Source organism: Oryctolagus cuniculus, chromosome 17 (genome assembly GCF_051225735.1).
Source record: "Oryctolagus cuniculus isolate XC-2025 breed Fujian yellow rabbit chromosome 17, ASM5122573v1, whole genome shotgun sequence".
Lineage (NCBI taxonomy): Eukaryota > Metazoa > Chordata > Mammalia > Lagomorpha > Leporidae > Oryctolagus > Oryctolagus cuniculus.
The window spans coordinates 39,044,486-39,062,736 of NC_142883.1; the positions used below are offsets into that span (position 1 = coordinate 39,044,486).

The 18,251-nt window shown below is 46.3% G+C and overlaps 1 protein-coding gene across 3 annotated transcripts; it reads left to right on the plus strand.

Moving 5' to 3' along the window:
• Positions 1–3,349: 3,349 nt before the first annotated feature.
• LOC100357938 (schlafen family member 11) lies at positions 3,350–17,884 on the plus strand. 3 transcript variants are annotated; one of them, XM_008271127.5, is made up of 5 exons: positions 3,350–3,822; positions 8,209–9,287; positions 10,984–11,103; positions 12,602–13,325; positions 13,831–17,884. In XM_008271127.5, exons 2-5 carry the CDS (start codon positions 8,210–8,212, stop codon positions 14,612–14,614), a joined length of 2,706 nt encoding a protein of 901 aa, XP_008269349.4. In that variant the 5' UTR covers positions 3,350–3,822; position 8,209; the 3' UTR covers positions 14,615–17,884. The 3 variants fall into 3 exon arrangements, with proteins under 3 accessions (XP_008269349.4, XP_089173515.1, XP_002719554.5); XM_002719508.6 differs by lacking the exon at positions 3,350–3,822 and adding an exon at positions 4,284–4,677; XM_089317389.1 differs by lacking the exon at positions 8,209–9,287 and having other exon boundaries at positions 3,383–3,822.
• The last annotated feature ends 367 nt before the right edge of the window (positions 17,885–18,251 follow it).

Here is an 18,251-nt window from a genome sequence, read left to right on the forward strand (position 1 = left end):
ACCAACGGACAGATGATCTTTCTCTCTGTTTCTCCCTCTCACTGTCTGTAACTCTACCTCTCAAATAAATAAATAAATAAATAACACTTTAAAAAAAAGGTTCATCATGTACTTTCTCTTATTATAATTTACTACATGGGTGGCAGGGACCCAAGTACTTGGGCCATTCTCTGCTGGTTTCCCAGGCACATTAATAGAGAGCTGGGTCTGAATCAGGAATAGCTAGGACTCAAACCGGCACTCCAACATAGCCCTCTGTGCCTCAGCTGAATTATTACATCAGAATTATTGCAGGCTGGCTGCTGTTAGAGTCCTTCTCCCCATTTTAATCAGGGAATGCTCTCTTCTTTGCCTAGCTGTATAGTTGGGAAGAAGCACGTGGCCAAGAGGGAGAAACTGATGGGGGCAGGTGCTCCCTTCTTCACCAGCCAGACAGGACAGATATATCCCACCCATCAATGGCTAATGTCTCAGAATACCTCTACAGCCCACTCCTGACTCCTCCGATACATATAATGATAGCTAACATATATTACATGCTTACTACATGTAAGATACTGTGAGAATTGTTTGAAATATATCTTTCACTCTTCCAGATACCCTTTGAATTCCATACAGCAGCCGTGGGTAAGGCAGGACAAGGCGGTGGTAAGAGCTCGCGTTCTGGAGGCAGACTCTGGCCTTGAGTTCCAGTCCTGTTCTCCATTGGCTGTATGACTTTGGGCAAGTTACTTTACCCCTTTAGGACTCAGTTTTCTCATCTGTAAAACAGAGGAAAAAACCGTATAGCTGTGCCTTAAGATAAAGATGAGGACTGAACTAAATACCACATTAAGCCTTGACATGTGCACAGCTCTCAGGAAATTTTGGCCCTTGTTATCTCTAATTTACAGCTGAGGAAGCTGCAACTTAACAGATCAATACCTTACCCAGGATCTGAACCCAAATCTGACTCCAAAGTCTATGTTAGCTTCTATTTTGTCTCCCGTACAACAGCATTAAAGGCAAGAATCTTCATATTGACAGTAATTTACTTGATTTTATGTTGAAACTAGGATTGGATGCCCTTAGAATATTTATGAGATTAATCAACTTGGTTATTCTCAGCTTCTAAAATTTTTCTACAGATCATATGATCACTCAAATGATTCACCTACAGGAAATGTTCAGAGAAAAGCATTTTCTACACTGAGAAAATGTAGCAGCATACCTTTCACTACAAGGTCTGTGTGTTGACATTATATAAGATCTGTATAATGACATTCTCAGTTAAAAAACTGAGAACCGCAAGAGAAACCTCGTCCCTATTCTTACCACCGTGCCACAGCTGTTTTCATTTTTGCTCACTCATTTCCAGAGTCAGCCACTGGCAGATATGTTTCAGCAGAGTTGTGATCTCAGCGTGCACTGCAGTGTGCATCCTGTTTGGGTTGATTGTTCTGGCCCCATCCCGCTCTGCAGCCTCCTGGATGGCAGGGGAGACATTTCCCACGCTGCAGCCCAGGGTGGGGGGTTCTCAATCGGAGGGGTGATCCCCCGTGTTCCCAGTGGCTTCTTGGTGCAAGCTGAATTCACATCTATAGAGAGGAAGAGGGTGATGAGCAAGCAAAAGACAAAAAAGCTCTTCATCAGGATTCTTGAAATATGGGGAGAAGGTAGAGTAGAGACATTTGAGGGGACTTAGCAGCAGTAACACAATTAGGCCTCCTTCCCTCATTTCCCCATAGGTCACTGAGAAGCTGGCATGGGAGGATGTACCCCCCTCTAGGAGTGGCGACTGCCAGGTACAGAATCCTGAAAAACAAACCTCTGCCTGCCCAGAGGTCCTGAAGGATGGCAGAATAGGCCTTCTCCCATCATGCCACTTGGGCACAAGGATTATTTTGAGCTAAAGGCACGGAAAAACAGCAGATACAATTCTAATCTCCTTTTTTTCTTCCTGAAAACACAAGATTGAAAACTCCCATGTGAAAGATGTCCCCTCTGGACCAGGAAAAGAAACATTCTTTGACAGAAGTTACAGCCAATGGCATTCTATACACACAGACCCTGCTAAAATAATTCTTATTTTCTTTTTCCTCCAAAGAAAATTATTTTCCAATAATTGCAATTCTTTGTTCAACCTCCTACACAAGCATTCAGGGTGCTTTGTTTTTATTTGAGAGGCAGGAAAGACAGAGGCAGAGACAGACAGAGAGAACCCACCCATTGGCTCATACCTCAAATACCCAGAATGCCCAAATGGTCAGGGCTGGCAAGGCCATAGCCAGGAGCCAGGAACGCAATCCAAGTCTCCCATGTGGGTAGCACAAACTCAACTGCTCGAGCTATAACCTGTTGTCTCCCAGGGCCTGGATTAGCAGACCCTGAATTAGAAGTTGGAGCTGGGACTCAAACTCAGGCACTTTGAGGTGGGATGTGGGTTTCTTAACCACTAGACTAATTGCTCATTTCCAACATTCAGGCTTCGTCTTGAGGTCTTTATTGTTTTGTGGGAATTCTCATATATATGTAAGAATCTATGGGGCCAGTGCTGTGGCCTAGGGAAAGCCGTGCCTGCAGTGCCAGCAACCCATATGGGTGCTGGTTTGAGTTCCGGTTGTTCCACTTCTGATCCAGCTCTCTACGATGGCCTGGGAAAGCAGTAGAAGATGGCTCAAGTCCTTGAACCCCTGCACCAGTGTGGGAGACCCAAAAGAGGAGAGCCTGGCTCCTGGCTTCGGATCAGCGCAGCTCTGGCCATTTGGGGAGTGAACCAGCAGATGGAAGACCTCTCCCTCTCTGCAACTCTTTAAAATAAATACATAAATCTTTTTTTTAAAAGATTTATGTATTTATTTGAGAGTCAGAGTTACACAGAAAAAGGAGAGGCAGGGAAAGGCATGACACCTTTTTCTCATAGCTAAAAATGATTGCTAAATCCGGGATATAATAATTCCAGCAACCTAGAAAAGAAACTGAACAAGAAAGCAAACACGAGCTCCAGGGAACCGAGATCTGTGTGACAGGTGTGAGGGAGGGAGCGGGGCAAGGGAGTAAACACAGAAAGCCCCGCCTTACCCACAGTTCCAGCGGTCGCACTGGGGAACGGGAGTTCAGCCACCACTGAGGGGGGTGGCGGCTCCAAGCTAATTGAGAACGTTAACAAGGCACACTGCTCAAACTGCTCAAACCCAGGGCTGGCTCTCGCTTTGTTTCTTTTCTCCCTCTTCCTCCCCTGTTCATTGACAAAAATATTGAGTACCTCAGCCTTATTACATATAAAATAAAATTCACTCCCTCTCCCTCCATCTTCTTCTTTCCCAATTCCATTCCCCAGAGGCAATCCTTTTTTTTTTCTTGAGACTTATTTATTTATTTGAAAGGCAGGATTACAGAGAAGGAGAGGCAGAGAGAGAAAGAGGGAGGGTAATCCTCAAAAGCACTTTATTATGTACCTGAAAATAATTTTTTAGTATTTTCCTCCAGGGTATTAAAGTGTTTCTTCCGATAACCACCAGCTAGTGTTTCATTCTAAGTGATAAATTCCTATTGTTAAACAGGAAAGAGCTCTTTAATAAATCTGAGGTCAGAATGGCAGGCATAAAGGAAGTAGAATATCCTTCGTCGCCTGAGAAACTGAAACTAAAAAAATAAATAAATAAAAGGCAGTTTCGCTTTCAAAGGCGCCAAAATCTGGACACGTGTTCCCTGACTGGCTTCCCTGCAGTGCTTGTTCTTCTTTTGAAGGGTCCTACCCTCCTCAGACGCGCTGCCCGCCGCCCAACAGACGAGGTCTCTTCTTTGCAGCACCCAACCCTGTGGAATCACTGAATTCCCAAGGTAAGGACACTTTATCTGGAGAAGGCCTATTCAACACACAGGATGGTCTCAAATCAGAGCGACCACAGAACGCTAGCATGAAAACTCTCCTGTGACTACAGACTCTCCCAGATGTGGCTGCTTTCGGAGGTGTGGAGGGTTATCAGATCTCCGGGGAGCAGCCTGCAGAGCCGGCAGGGCTGGTGCCAGAGCCTTGGTGGTAAGGGGAGGCTGTGAAATTCTTTATCAGGTACCCAATTGGTTGATCTCTAGAGGTGATATCAGAAATGACCCCCTAAAATCTATTAAAAAAAATGTGGCCTCTTAAAGTTCCCCTGAAGCGCCATCTGGGGTGCCACAATTGCTACCGGAATTTGGGGTGCCATACGATATCACCATATGCTTATTAATAAATCCCCAATATTAATAAGCCCAAGAGGTTCTTGCCTAATATTTAGAGAATTCTAAATACCGGCACAGATAAACAAGGCAGTATGGTACATTTTAAGCTTTTATTTAGTGAGAAAGGTGCATAGAGAATGAGGGCTTTATCGAAGGGAGAGGTAAATCTGGGTTCATACCGAGCAGCAGGAGCCAGCCGCTTGGAGGAGCGTCTAGGCCAGGAAGCCTAGGGCAGGTGGCCCGAACACAGGTCTCCTCGGGCTGCGGCGCTCTCCGGGAGCTGCGTCTGTCAGACCCCCGCGGCAGGCGCAGAACCCCACTTCCCTAGTCCACTGTTCCCTTGTATGGCACGGTCTGGGAGCCAGCGGCAAAGCTGCGCGGGAGCCCGGCCGGGAGCCAGGCGCGCAGGCGCAGGCTCAGCGCGGAGGGCGGGAGCGCGGGAGTGTGCCAGCACGCCGGCGCAGGCGGGCTCGCGTGAGTACCTGACGGGTGTAATGTGTGTGAGTCGTGTGCGTGTGGCGTGTGTACAAGGGCTTACCTGAGGTGTGTGTATAGAGTGTGCAAGAGACGTGTGTCATAAGTGTGTGTATCTTGAGACTGATGCCTCTGTGCTTCCTCAAGATAATTCTCTGCAGCTATTATTCTTAAAAAATGCTTCCCGGGGCCAGCGCCACCTCTCACTGGGCGCCGCCTCTCACTAGGCTAATCCTCCGCCTGCCGTGCCAGCACCTGGGGGTTCTAGTCCCGGTCGGGGCACCGGGTTCTGTCCCGGTCACTCCTCTTCCAGGCCAGCTCTCTGCTGGGGCCCGGGAGTGCAGTGGAGGATGGCCCAAGTCCTTGGGCCCTGCACCCCATGGGAGACCAGGAGAAGCACCTGGCTCCTGGCTTCAGATCGGCCCAGCGCGCCGGCCATAGCAACCATTTGGGGGGTGAACCAACGGAAGACCTTTCTCTCTGTCTCTCTCACTAACTCTGCCTGTCCAAAAAAAAAAAAAAAAAGCTTCTCTGGAATACTTTGTTAATATTTTTGTATTTACTGAAGTAGTAGTGACTTTCTATTAGTTGTGCATATGGCATTTTGTGTAAGTTGTATATTTTATTAACAATTAATATATAAGTTAATGTGGCTTTTTGTGTGATAATCTTGTATTCTGGGATAACCTAACTTGTGCGTGTGTGTGTGCGCATATTTTAAAATTTTGTTATACCATTACCCCAAACTGACAACTGTTAGCTTTTTGCCATAGTATCTCAAGCCTTTCTTAAACTCAAAAAATAAAGTACTTAAGGTCAATTTGAAGTTCTCTTTGCCTTCCATTCTCATTTCCAGTTTTCTCCATTTCTTAGAGGCAACCAAGATCCTAAATTTACTTTATATCTTTAAGACTAATTTTTCTCACACAGAGACATTTTACATATACATATCCAGGAATAATATGATATCATTTGTCAGGTTGAAGGTTTAAGGTTTTGATATCGGCAGCCTCCGCTTCCACCATGATTTGTAATTTTTCCATCTTGCTTGAGAGCACCTCTTTCCTGGATCTAACGATTTTTTTGATCAGTTCAAGTGTTCCCTCTAGTGATACTTTACATATGACTTTTCTCTGCCTAGTTTTTGAAAAATTTTTAAGATTTATTTATTTATTGTTTGAGAGGTAGAGTTACAGACAGAGAGAGGAAGAGACAGAGAGAAAGGTCTTCAACCCGCTGGTTCTCGCTCCCCAGATGGCTGCAACGGCTGTAGCTGGGCCAATCTGAATCCAGGATCTTCTTGCAGTTCCCCCACAGGGTGCAGGGGCCCAAGCACTTGGGCCATCCTCCACTGCTTTCCCAGGCCATCAGCAGGGAGCTGGATCAGCAGTAGAGCAGCTGGATATAAACCAGTGCCCATATGGGACGCTGGTGCCTCAGGCAGAGGCTTAGCCTACTATGCCACAGCACTGGCACCATGAAATTTATTTTTGTAAGTTATTTTTTACTTGTTTATTTTTACTTATTTGAAAGGCAGAGAGACAGAGATCTTCCATCCGCTGGTTCACTCCCCCGAAGGCCCACAACAGCACAACAGCCAAGACTGAGTCAGGCGGAAGTCAGGAACCAGGAACTCCACCCTTATGCCCCATTATGAGTGGCAGAGTTGGTCCAAGTATTTGGGATCTTTCACTGCTTTCTTAGGAGCATTATCAGGGAACTAGTGTTGTGCTGTGGGATGCTGGGATGACAAATGGCGGCTTAGCTCAAAGCCTATAAATGTCCAGCGGAGGGGCCGGCGCTGTGGTGTAGTGGGTAAAGTCGCCGCCTGGAGTGCCGGCATCCCATATGGGCGCCAGTTCGTTTCTCGGCTGCTCCACTTCCGATCCGGCTCTCTGCTATGGCCTGGGAGGGCAGTGGAGGATGCCAGGTCCTTGGGCCCTGCACCCACATGGGAGACTTAGGAGGAGGCTCCTGGCTCCTGGCTTTGGATCGGCAGAGCTCCGGCCATCTGGGGAGTGGGCCAGTGGATGGAAGAGCTCTCTCTCTCTCTGTCTCTCTGCCTCTGCCTCTCTGTAACTCTTTTAAATAAACAAATAAAATCTTGGAACAACAAAATAGTCCAGGGGAGGGGCCAACGTGGTCCTGTGGGTTGAGCTGCTGCCTGCAACACCAGTATCCCAAATGGTGCCAGTTTAAGTTCTGGCTGCTCCACTTCCAATCCTGCTCTCTGTTAGTGTGCCTGGGGAGGCAGCCAAAAATGGACCCCTGCCACCCAAGTGGAAGACCTAGATGGAGTTCTTGGCTCCCAGTTTATGGCTGGCACAGCCCTGGTGGTTGTGAGAATTTGGGGAGTGAACCAGCAGATGCAAGATCTTTATGTGTCTCTTGCTATGCTGCCTGGGGAGTTCACATGTCATATCAGAATACCGGGGTTCGAGTCCTGGCTGTGCTTCCCAATCTAGCTTCCTGTTGATGTGCAACCTTGGAGGCAGCAGGTGATGGCTCAAGTACTCAGGTCCCTGTCACCCATATGGAAGACCCATATGGAGTTCTTGGCTCCTGGCTTCTGGCTGGCACAGCCCTGGTTGTTGTGAGAATTTGGGGAGTGAACAAGCAGATGGGAGATTGTTATGTGTCTTTCTTGCTATCTGTCTCTCTTTCAAATAAAATTAACTAGTTTTTAAAAATCCTTGACTTTCCACTGTTGAAAGCAGTTTTTCTTTTCTAACTCTCTTGCCTTCTCTTGCACCATTTCTCTTCTCACCGCCATTCCCTATCAAGCTTAAATTCTGGGCAGATTGAACACTCTCTTTCCTTTATTACACTATTTTCTTCGTTGATTTCAGGTTTCCCCACACATTGTTGTAATGCTTTAAGTCCTTCTCATAACCTCTGACTCCTTTTCATTGCCAAGTTGAATCTTGGCTTAAATGCACTTCCCTCCAGAAAACCTTCCCTCTTCATATCGGGTTGATTGTTGATATTAGACGCTTTCCCTTTCAGGCTGCTCACCACACTTTATTGCAATTATCTATTCAATCACATTTCTTTTCCCTCTGTAAGCTCTGGGAGATAAGGGTTGTTATGCCCATCCTTGAACTGAATGTCCAGTCCCCATGGGAGAACTTGATAAATGTATTTTTAAATTTTATTATTACTTATTTGAGAGACAGAGACAGAATTCTCTCATCTACTGGTTCACCTCCTAGGGCTGGACCAGACCAAACCAGGAACCAGGAACTCAATCTGGGTTTCCCCGGTGGGTGGCAGGGATCCAAATACTTTTGAGCCGTTACTTGCTGCCTCCCAGGTGCACATCAACAGGAAGCTGAGCATCAGAGGGGAACTGGGACTCAAACACAGGATCTCTGATACGGGATGCAGGGTCCCAAGTGATGGCTTAATTGCTGTATCACATAGTCACCCCTCAGTAAATATGTTTTAATAAACTGACGAATGTATTTTGTGTACCAGGCAATCTATGTAATCATCAAAGTGAGATATATGTTCTAATGGTTTCGCTTGCAGAATGAACATGCAGGAACATAATTCATCTTTGGTGATAGAATTATCCTACTCAGACTTGGTCATCGATGTAGGAGTAGTGACTCTTGGTGAAGACAACAGAAAAAAGATGCAGAAAACTCAGAAGAACGAAGAGAGGGAGAAAGTCGCACAGGCTGCATGCGCGTTATTAAACTCAGGAGGAGGAGTGATCCGCTTAGAAATGGCCAACAAGGATGACCATCCTGTGGAGCCGGGACTGGATTTGGAAGCGTCTTGGAGAGAACTTATTCAGTCTTCAGATTTGCATACTTTCTTTGAGACCAAGCAACAAGGGAGGTGCTTTTACATTTTTGTAAAATCATGGAGCAGGGAGCCTTTCCCTGAAGACAGCTCCACAAAGCCCCGCATTTGCAGCTCGAGTTCTTTTCTGTACTGTAGATCTGGCACCTCTGCGCTTCTCATGAATTCAACAGAAGCCTTCAAGTTCCTGAAGACCAAGAAAAGAGCTGCGGAACGTCGGCCGGTTAACGAAGGAGCTCCACCCCGTAAAATTCTCACAGCTGTATGTCACAACATCTCTGAATCTGATCTTGCTTTTCATATATTCCAAAGAGACAGGCTTGAACATGGTGAAATCCTGCATCTTCCTGAGTCCCATTTGGTAGAGTTCAAACAATTCAGTACAAAAAACATCGAAAAATATGTGAAAGAAACTATTCCAAAGTACATCTCTGCATTTGCAAATGGTGAGGGAGGCTATCTTTTCCTTGGAGTGGAAGATAAAACTAAGAAAGTCCTGGGGTGTGTAAAGGAAAATGTTAATCGTGACTCTTTAGAAAGAGTCATAGCCACAGCAATCTCCAAGTTGCCCATTTTCCATTTCTGCTCTTCCAAAGCCCACGTGGGCTATGAGACAAAAATCCAAGATGTGTTTCTCGAGGGAGAGTTGTACAGTTACTTCTGTGTGATCAGAGTGAAGCCATTCTGCTGTGCAGTGTTTGCAGAAGCTCCCATTTCTTGGATGGTGAAGGAGAAGCAGGTGTGCAAGCTGACAACCGAGGAGTGGGTGGAGATGACAATGGACCCAGACCCATTAGCAAGTAAGAAGGAGCAAACTCCTCCCTCCCTGTCCTTCATCCCATAACTGAGTTCTTCATACCTTCTGAAATTCGCTTCCTCTAATCTCCAGGGTTTTCTTTTCTTTTCTTTTTCTTTTTTTATTTTTGACAGGCAGAGTGGACAGTGAGAAAGAGAGAGACAGAGAGAAAGGTCTTCCTTTTGCTGTTGGTTCACCCTCCAATGGCCGCCGTGGCCGGTGCGCTGCGGCCAGCACAGCACACTGATCCGAAGGCAGGAGCCAGGTGCTTTTCCTGGTCTCCCATGTGGGTGCAGGGCCCAAGGACTTGGGCCATCCTCCACTGCACTCCTGGGCCATAGCGAGAGAGCTGGCCTGGAAGAGGGGCAACCAGGACAGAATCTGGCACCCCGACCGGGACTAGAACCCGGTGTGCCGGCGCTGCAAGGCAGAGGATTAGCCTATTGAGCCACGGTGCTGGCCCCAGGGTTTTCATATATTAGAAAGTTTTGCTGGTGGAGAAAAAGCCAACAATGTATATTTTTTAAAGATTTATTTATTTATTTACTTGAAAGTCAGAGTTACACAGAGAGAAGAGAGACAAAGAGAGAGAGAGAGAGGTCTTCCATCCACTGGTTCACTCCCCAGTTGGCCGCAATGGCCGGAGCTGTGCCAATCCGAAGCCAGGAGCCAGGAGCTTCTTCTGGGTCTCCCATGCAGGTGCAGAGGCCCAAGGACTTGGGCCATCTTCTACTGCTTTCCCAGGCCACATCAGAGAACTGGATCAGAAGTGAAGCAGCTGGGACCCTAACTGGTGCCCATCTGGGATGCCAGCACTGCAGGCAGCAGCCCTACCCACTATGCCACAGTGCTGGCCCCAACAATATGTTTTGCAAATGGTGATTTCCCTCAAAAGAAGTAAAAAAAAAAACTTGGAAATGGATTCCTGATTTAACTATGTATTATTTATAATTCTTTCATTGGAATTTGCTAGAACTTCATAATAGCTGTTACGCTGTACCTTGGTTTAGTGTGAGACCATCTCCAGGGGACTAGAGCCAGTGTTGGGTGAGGTTAGCTTTGGTTGAGGTTATGAAGGTGCAGGATCTAAAACACACAATGATTATAATTTTAAGAGAGTCTTTGCTTTATATTAATGCAAGCAAAGAGCTATTCTGATATAGAAGAGAGAGTATTATCCTGAATGGGGGAAAACATGATTCAAGATTCAAAAGCAGGGGCAGGCATTGCGGTGCAGCAGGTTAAGCTGCCAGCCGTCTACATTCCACATCTGAGTACTGGAGTCCTGGCTCCTCTGCTTCCAGTTGAGCTTCCTGGGAGGCGCCGATGATGGCTCAAGTTCTTGGGTCACAGTCACCCACATGGAGTTCCTGGCTCCTGACTTCAGGCTAGTCCAGCCCTGGCAGCAGCAGGCCTTTGAGAGTGAACCATTAGATGGAAAATCTGTCTCTCTTGTTTTTTTCTCTCCTTCCCTCTTCTTTGTTGCTCTTTCAAATAAAAAAAATTTTTTTTAATTCAAAAGCAGTGTTCTTTAAAGATGGAGCTTTGACAATCCTGCCAAGGAGTCAAGAACAGGTGAAGTAGTTGACTTCGTTATCTGAATTGCATTGTGTTAAATGAAATTTAGACACTGCTTTGAAGGTCTACTCCAGTGGTGAGGAATGAAATCATACAGGGTAAGACTTTTATTTTTTTTCCAGAGCTGACCGAAGATTTTGAATCCCAGCTGAGTCTGTCCAGTGGGCCTCCACTTTGTAAACCAGTATATTCCAGCAAAGGTCTGGAACACAAAGAAGATCTCCAACAACATTTATTTCCAGGTACTGACTGCCAATTTTTACATAGGAGAAAGGGAGATCATGTAATACATTCGATTCAAAACAAATCCATGAAAGACTACAATGCTGTAAATCCAGATATATAAAAGTGACAGGGCTGCAAAGCACTTGGGGATGAGTTTCAGGTGCCCTTAAAAAATCATCTAGCTTAACAACCCAGTGAGGGGTTGTTAAGTATGCAGATGTCTAGGCCCCCACTAAGACCTTATAAAGACATCATTGCCAAGGATGAATCCTGGGCTTGTGCATCTCAGCAGGCTTCCCAGATGGTCCTGATGTCCTGCTGGGTTTGGAAACCACTGATGGAGTCTAACTGTAGGCAAAGCACGAAGTGACCAGATGGGGGCACGGTGGACTGGTCAGCTGTTCAGGGTGGAGGGATTTTACCTGTACAGGAACGAACACATGCTCACCTGGTAGAACATGAAAACATAGAGTAAACCATGAATAACTTCTCTTGGAAGAGGTTAGAGATGAGTCAGCAGTGTACCAAGGGTAGCAGACAACAGTAATTCAAGACCTTAGACAATGTTTGGCAACCCTTCTCCCCTCTACCCAAACATTTTTTTTAGCCAGGTTTTGTATGGGAGTTCCTACTTGAAAATGGAAATCTAGATTTCTAGAGGAGGGAAATATTTAACCTCACACAATGAGCACATGAAATATGAGACCTGACAGTAGAATATGGTATGCATGTGTCTTCTGTATGTCTAAACATTTATCAACAGTCAAGTAACTAATATTTGGGCCTGGCTTATACCCATTTTCAGAGAGTTTCTTTTTTTTTAAGATTTATTTCTTTATTTGAAAGTCAGAGTCACACTGAGAGAGAAGGAGAGGCAGAGAGAGAGAGAGAGAGGGAGGGAGAGAGAGAGGTCTTCCATCCGCCGGTTCATTCCCCAATCGGCAGCAATGGCTGGAGCTGCACCGATCCGAAGTCAGGAGCCAGGAGGCTCTTCCAGGTCTCCCACATGGGTGCAGGGGCCCAAAGACTTGGGCCATCTTCTACTGCTTTCCCAGGCCATAGCAGAGAGCTGGATCGGAAGTGGAGCAGCCAGGACTCGAACCGGCATCCATATGGGATGCCAGCACTGCAGATGACGGCTTTACCCACTATGCCACAGTGCTGGCACCTAGAGAGTTTCTTTACTTACTCAAGATCTTTGCAGTCGTTAGCTTATAAGAAGGCGTTTTAAATGTTCCATAATAAGACTCTGAGACAGAAGTGCAATTAAATACATGGTTCTCAATTTCTTAAGCTAAAAAAATTCTCATTTTAGTTGGCACATTCTACTTTCCATGAGATAGTAGAGGGGCGACATCACTCAGTTTTCCAGATTTGTTAGGGTATGGCTTAAACAGATACACCAGAAGGAATTATTTTATTATGGGGGCCTTACTCTCCCTTATAAATAGAATATGATTTGTACAAAATAAGAATGATATTTAAAAAAGTTTGTCTTAATTTTTCCATGTCTAGTGCCACTAGGACACCTGCAGTACACTCCTGAATCCCTCTGGAAGGAGCTGTGCTCAGAGCATGAGGGGCTGGAGGAGTTACTGAGTAAGGAGATGCGTCCTTTCTCCCGAGGAATTCTGATCCTTTCCAGAAGCTGGGCAGTGGACCTGAACTTGCCTGCCAAGCAGGGCGTCATCTGCGAAGCTCTGCTGATAGCAGAGCACAGCCCCCCCATCCTCCACACCATTCTCAGGGAGCAGGATGTGGACGGGCAGCGCTATTGCACTAACACTGCCTTGACTTTGAAGCAGAAGCTGGTGAATATGGGGGGCTATACAAAGAAGGTGTGCGTCAAGACCAGGGTCCTCTGCCTGAGTACCAAGACCCATGTCGAGCCCCTGCAGGGGTCAGCCTTTCCGATAGACTACCCCTTGTCCTACAGCTTTGCAAACACCCTACACATGGACGCTTTTCTGCAGTCGCTTGCGGTGGTCCTGCTGGGCTTCAGATCTTTCCTAAGTGACCAGCTCGGCTGTGAGATTCTAAATCTGCTCACGTTACAACAGTATGAGATATTCTCGAAAAACCTGTGCAAGAGCAGAGAATTGTTTGTGCATGGCTTACCTGGCTCAGGGAAGACGATCATGGCCGTGAAGATCATGGAGAAGATCAGGAATATGTTTCACTGTGAGGCAAACAGAATTCTCTATATTTGTGAAAACAAGCCTCTACAGGACTTTATCAGGTAAGGGGCTGGATCGTAAGTCTGTGTGTGTTATTTAATTTGGGCTTAATTTTTTTCTGCTAAGTCACCTTGTTCCTTGGGAATCAGATGGTAACAGGATCTGTGACAAAGGTACCGTGTTCAGGGGATCAGGGTGGAGTAATTTTATCCTTTTATTTAGGGAAAACCTGAGTGTGTCATTTTAATTTCTTTGAGACAGACACACACACAGAGAAAGAGAGAGAGAGAGAGAGAGAGAGAGAGAGAGAGAGAACCCGTCCTCTGATTCTCTTCCCAGATGCCTGAGGAGCTGAGAATTCAATCCAGGTCTCCCATGTGGGTGTCAGGTGATCCAGTTACCTGAGCCACCGCCTGCTGCCTCCCAGAGTCTCCATTGCTGGGAAGCTACAATTGGGAGCCAGAAGTGAGAATCAAATCCAGGCACACCCATATGAGGCACAAGCATCTTAACCAGTGTCTTAACTTCCAGGCCAAACACCTGACCCTGTCATTTGAATTTTTACAGTAAGAAAAATATCTGCCAAGCAGTGACCCGGAAAGCCTTCATGAAAGAGGACTTTGAAAATATTCAACACATTATCATTGATGAAGCTCAGAACTTCCGCACCGAAAACGGGGACTGGTATAACAAGGCAAAAGCCATCACTCAGCGAGAAAAGGATCACCCAGGAATTCTCTGGATCTTTCTGGACTACTTCCAGACCAGCCACTTGGACTGCAGTGGCCTTCCCCTTCTCTCGGCCCAGTATCCAAGAGAAGAACTCACTAGAGTAGTGCGCAATGCCGATAAAATAGCCTACTACCTGCGAGACAAACTGCACGAGATCAGAAGAAAGCCCCCACCCAACATCCCCTCAATGTCCCTAGAGATGCTTCCTGAAGTGGAATGGGTTCGAGGTGTTCAGGGAACCTTGAAAATTAAGAAAGACTTGACTCGGGATCAAGTAGTAACGTATGTGACAGATACCTGTCGGGGTCTCTTTGAAAGGGGCTACTCTCCCAGAGATGTTGCTGTGCTTGTCAGCACCCAAAGTGAAGTGGAGTATTATGAGTATGAGCTCTTGAGAGCAATGAGGAAGAAAAGGATTGTGCAGCTCAGCAATGCGTATGACATCTTGGGTGACCACATTGTGCTGGACAGCGTGCGGAGGTTCTCAGGCCTGGAAAGGAATGTCGTGTTTGGGATCCATCCAAAGACAGCTGACCCAGCCATCTTACCCAATTTGCTGGCCTGTCTGGCTTCCAGGGCAAAACAGCAGCTCTATATTCTCTGGCTTGGTGACTGTTAGGAAGAATCACAGTGAAAATGAGAGACGATTGCTATGGAAACGTTGGTGGGTGATAGTCTGTTTGGTACTGGCTAGAACTTTTTGATTCACAAGTCAGCTAGAGGTTCGGGCAGAGTTGACATGTGGAATTTGGAACTGCCTCCCTCTGACCCACTCTGTTCAGGGATACCCCTTCTGGTTCTTTCCGGCAGCTATGGTTATGCTGAATTCTGTCCCCAGTTCTCCCAGCCAGAAAGATAGCGGTTTCCTGTAGGCACTTTATGCATCTTGCACAATGCAGACCTGTGTCCAACACTCTGGGAAAAGCCATAAAAACTCCTCCTGTGGCCTTTCTTCCAAGTCTTTCTTTTTTCAGTGATTTCATGCAGTTTGTCTTCTGAAATGTTCCAGAGTTTTCCATTGTTATCTGCAGAAGAATGATCTGTCAGCCGGCGCCACGGCTCACTAGGCTCATCCTCTGTCTGCGGCGCCGGCACACCGGGTTCTAGTCCCTGTCGGGGCGCCAGATTCTGTCCCGGTTGCCCCTCTTCCAGGCCAGCTCTCTGCTGTGGCCAGGGAGTGCAGTGGAGGATGGCCCAAGTGCTTGGGCCCTGCACCCACATGGGAGACCAGGAGAAGCACCTGGCTCCTGGCTTCAAATCAGCATGGTGTGCCGCGCCATTCAGGGGTGAACCAACAGAAAAGGAATAGCTTTCTCTCTGTCTCTCTCTCACTGTCCACTCTGCCTGTCAAAAAAAAAAAAAAGAAGAAGAAGAAGAAGAAGAAGAAGAAGAAGAAGAAGAGTGATCTGTTCAGAGCTTATTTGACCATACCAGAAGCAGAACTTGATTCCTGAATTTCCTTTGCTGCATGGATTCAGGTCTTGGGAGATTCCCAAGATAATTCAGTTGCTGACAGAGTTAATTTTAATTTTTTTGGCAGAACAAAGAACACTGCTATTTTTTTTTTAATCCTTTAAAATTTTCATTGCCAATGTTTGTTCTCTGAGTGGCACACACAAAGCATTAATTGTGATAGTAAACATTAACTGTCACTTTATAGAGAAATTACAGGCCAAGAGAAAACAAAGATTAAACCCAATTTCTCTGGCTTTCCATGGGAGATAGTTGTAGAGACTAAAATCTGGTTTTAATAAAGGTGTTTGAGCTCTCATATAAACAGAACCATGAAAGATATAGTCTTTAAAAATCAGTGTGTTTGAAACACAACTTCTCAGCTTACTTCCACTTGTTTCTCTGTAACACAAAAACCTAGGTTTTAATCATTCTTGAACTGTAATTTTTCCCTCTTTGCTTTCATAGTTGGTGAACCGTTGTTAGAGACTGAATGTGTCGTCCCCACCCCCATAGTCATACACTGAAGCCCTATTATCTTGGCCCTGTAAGAGGGTAAATAAGAGTTAAATGAGGCCGGCACCGCGGCTCACTAGGCTAATCCTCCGCCTTGTGGCACCGGCACACCAGGTTCTAGTCCCAGTCGGGGCGCCGGATTCTGTCCCGGTTGCCCCTCTTCCAGTCCAGCTCTCTGCTATGGCCCGGGAGTGCAGTGGAGGATGGCCCAAGTGCTTGGGCCCTGCACCCCATGGGAGACCAGGATAAGTACCTGGCTCCTGCTATCAGATCAGCGCGGTGCGCTGGCCGCAGCAGCCATTGGAGGGTGAACCAACGGCAAAGGAAGACCTTTCTCTCTGTCTCTCTCTCTCTCTCACTGTCCACTCTGCCTGTCAAAAAAAAAAAAAAAAAAATTAAATGAAGTCCTAAGGGTGCGGGCCATGATCTGATAGGGCTGGTGTCCCTGTAAGATGAGAGCCAGAGGGCTTGCTCCTTCTGCCCTTGTGCACGCAAATGAGAGACCATGTGAGCCCCACAAGCCAAGAGAAGAGGCCTCATGATGAACCCCACCCTGCTGACACCTGGGTCTGGGAACCAGCAGAACTATGGGAAATACACTTCTGTTGGTTAAACTACCCAGTCTGGTATTCTGTTATTGAAGCCCATGAAGACTAATGCACCTGTACACTCCTAACTAAAAACAACACAAACGCATTGTTTGCTTTTCAGCTTATACAAAACACTACTAATCTAAATGCTAATAGTAATCTATTTGAGTAACTAATAGGAATTAAAACTTTGACATGGGTTATACTCCATGTATTAGTGGATCCTATTCTGTAATTACCTATTCTGTTATCCTATTCTGTAATTACCACCACCCCCACACTGTAAGTTTTTGGAGTTCTCTGCATGCTTTTTAGTATCTGTTTACTCATGGCATTCTAGCACTTAGCCGTCAAGTTCAGCAAAATATGACCTGTAAGCAAGATTAGAAGGCAGATGTTCCTTTTTCCTTTCTGAGGATGTTAAATCAGATACAACTGGCATCAAAAAGCTATCTTTATAAATGTGGTCTGAAAGCACCTGAGACTCCATCCCGGGAAGGCACCCCACCCCTCACCATGAGACTCTGGTCTGAAACTATGATCTAAAATAGTCAGACAATAGCAGTCCACTTCATCACACTGGCAAAGCATAGAAACCCCTTAGCATAATCTCTCAAGCTTGAAGGGGATAGGCTGCACCTGGGTTAATGATAAAAATGTAATTTGTCTATGTCCTACTTATGATTTAAGCCAATACCTGGATTAATATCAAGATTATAATTGAAATTGTTAAGATTGTAACTGATTGTCAAGATTATAATTAATACTAGTTTCTTGGCCAGCGCCGCAGCTCACTAGGCTAATCCTCCGCCTTGCGGCGCCGGCACACCGGGTTCTAGTCCCGGTCGGGGTGCCGGATTCTGTCCCAGTTGGCCCTCTTCCAGGCCAGCTCTCTGCCGTGGCCAGGGAGTGCAGTGGAGGATGGCCCAAGTACTTGGGCCCTGCACCCCATGGGAGACCAGGAGAAACACCTGGCTCCTGCCTTCACATCAGCGCGGTGTGCCGGCCGCAGCGCGCCGGCCGCGGCGGCCATTGGAGGGTGAACCAACGGCAAAGGAAGACCTTTCTCTCTGTCTCTCTCTCTCACTGTCCACTCTGCCTGTCAAAAAAAAAAATAATAATAATAATTAATACTAGTTTCTCATAGGTTTTAGGTCAGCTTGACCCCAGTCACCATGTATTCCCCCTGATCCTAGCAACCGTGTATTCCCCTCCCAATTTTGTGGTTTTTGCCTTTATAAACCCTGCTCTTTGGGCCATGGGGTCGAGAGTTCTTTGGGAAATGAGCCCACTCTCGGCCGCCAGCAATAAAGGACTCCGAAATTATCATTGTGTGGCGCTCTTCTGTCAGCACTCACTCAGGCACAACACTTTAATTCTGATTGGTTGTATCATTATGCTTTATCATCCTAGTAATGATAGGATAATATCATTAAAACAATGTGATATCTTTAAATTGTACTCATAACTTTTTAAAGATGTATTTATTTATTTGAAAGGCAGGGTATTAGAGAGAGAACAATCATCCATGTGCTGGTTCACTTCCCAAATGGCCACAATAACTGGGCCACAGGCTGAAGCCAGGAGCCAGGAACTCCATCCAGATCTCCCACATGGATGGCAGTGCCCAGGCGCTTGGGCCTCTTCCACTGCTCACCAGGTACATTAGCAGGAAGCTATTGAAGCAGAGCAGCTGAC